At 51.5% G+C, this 1,412-nt stretch overlaps 1 protein-coding gene across 1 annotated transcript; it reads right to left on the bottom strand.

Annotated features, from left to right (window-relative positions):
• Nucleotides 1-835: 835 nt before the first annotated feature.
• AYL99_12071 (hypothetical protein) lies at nt 836-1,044 on the bottom strand (the record flags this gene model as incomplete). Its single annotated transcript, XM_018843553.1, has 2 exons — nt 836-910; nt 964-1,044. 2 exons carry the CDS (start codon nt 1,042-1,044, stop codon nt 836-838), a joined length of 156 nt encoding a protein of 51 aa, XP_018687118.1.
• Nucleotides 1,045-1,412: the final 368 nt, after the last annotated feature.

The raw sequence follows: 1,412 nt of genomic DNA, 5'->3' as shown, positions 1-1,412 counted from the left end.
TGCCGGTGCCCTCTCCTGTCAAACCTCCGCGCATTCATGGCTTCTCTCCTCCCCGAAGAGTTGACCTTCAAACAAGAGCAAGGAGAAAGTGCTCTGCGCTTGATCCTCCGAGCCTGCAAAAACCTACCTCATCGTGATTGACAACTTATGGAACGATAGCAAAAGAAAGACAAAATACAGTTTGAGAAACCCTGCACAAAGGACTCGTAGTTTCAGCTTCGCCGCCTCTGCCTGAATCTGAATCGTGCAGCACAATTTCGACCCGGCATGCCTGTTGAAGAATTTTCCAAAAGCGTTCAGTTCGGACGCACATATTTCGACCTTCGCACGGCAACGGAGACCATCCAGCGAGCGATATGACACTCGAGATCTTGTGTGATTTGGCGAAACTGCCAGATTCTTCATTATGTCCTCTTGTGAAGTGTTCTTTGCGGAGATGTGGCGGGCGATGTTACAAGCCGGCTGGAGAAGAAGTAAATCACCCACTCCCTTTCCCGTTTGTCTCATAGCTGACATATCCGCAAGTGCTTGTCTGATGTGCGCTCGGCATCACCTTGACCGAACTTGGGTATATCGAGTGCTGTGACATAAGAGGCCATGACACAGATGATTCCCAAGCAGATTGCCAGAATTAGTGATGACAAGAACTGTAGAACGGCGGTACACCAGAGGAGGCAGGAAGCAGCTGGTGCTCAATCGGCTTGTTCCGCTCGGGTTTGCTTTTGGGTTTTCCTTGGTCGCCGTTTTGGTCGTGGCTCGCAATGAATTCCACGTAAGGCCTGGTGATGTCGGACAAGCACATCCATGTGCAAGGGTTGGTTTCAGCACAGAACAATCACCGCAGCCTGGACTGGCCTCCTGGAGAATCTCTTGCTACAAGCCGTGCATGCTGAGTCGAAGGCACCGTCATCTGAACGTGCTGTCAGACAGCGATGCCGCTCCAGGTGATACTACAGCTTTTACACAAGGGAATTGACCACCTTCGAGCTCTGAATTGCCCGCCACCAGTCGGCGCGACATCTGTGCGACTTCCTGAAGCGCCATGGCTTAGGCGTTTTTCCTTCTGGTGCTCCACTGGTTGATCGTGTCTTTCGAGCGTCAAATTGCAGGAACTCCTTCGCCTCGATGGGTACCTCCAGCACCACCGAATACTTCACATCATCCAATTCCCTCAGCCTGGCAAAACTACGGTTTGTCGCACTGTTTTGCAGCAATATATTTCAATCAACCCTCGGAGGATCAACGGTAGCTTCAAGTTCTTGAGCTGCACTCCAAGCAGGACTGAGCCTCGAAAGTGGATGAATTGTGGAGGAAGACAGAAGAGTCTCGCAGCCTGACGCAACGCTATAGCCACAGAATCTACGAAACCCACGGATTCGTGGACAGTTGGGGCACTTGACAACACCGTCACA

This window comes from Fonsecaea erecta (genome assembly GCF_001651985.1).
Source record: "Fonsecaea erecta strain CBS 125763 chromosome Unknown Scaff28, whole genome shotgun sequence".
Classification (NCBI taxonomy): domain Eukaryota; kingdom Fungi; phylum Ascomycota; class Eurotiomycetes; order Chaetothyriales; family Herpotrichiellaceae; genus Fonsecaea; species Fonsecaea erecta.
This window is presented reverse-complemented; position numbering and strand designations above follow the sequence as displayed.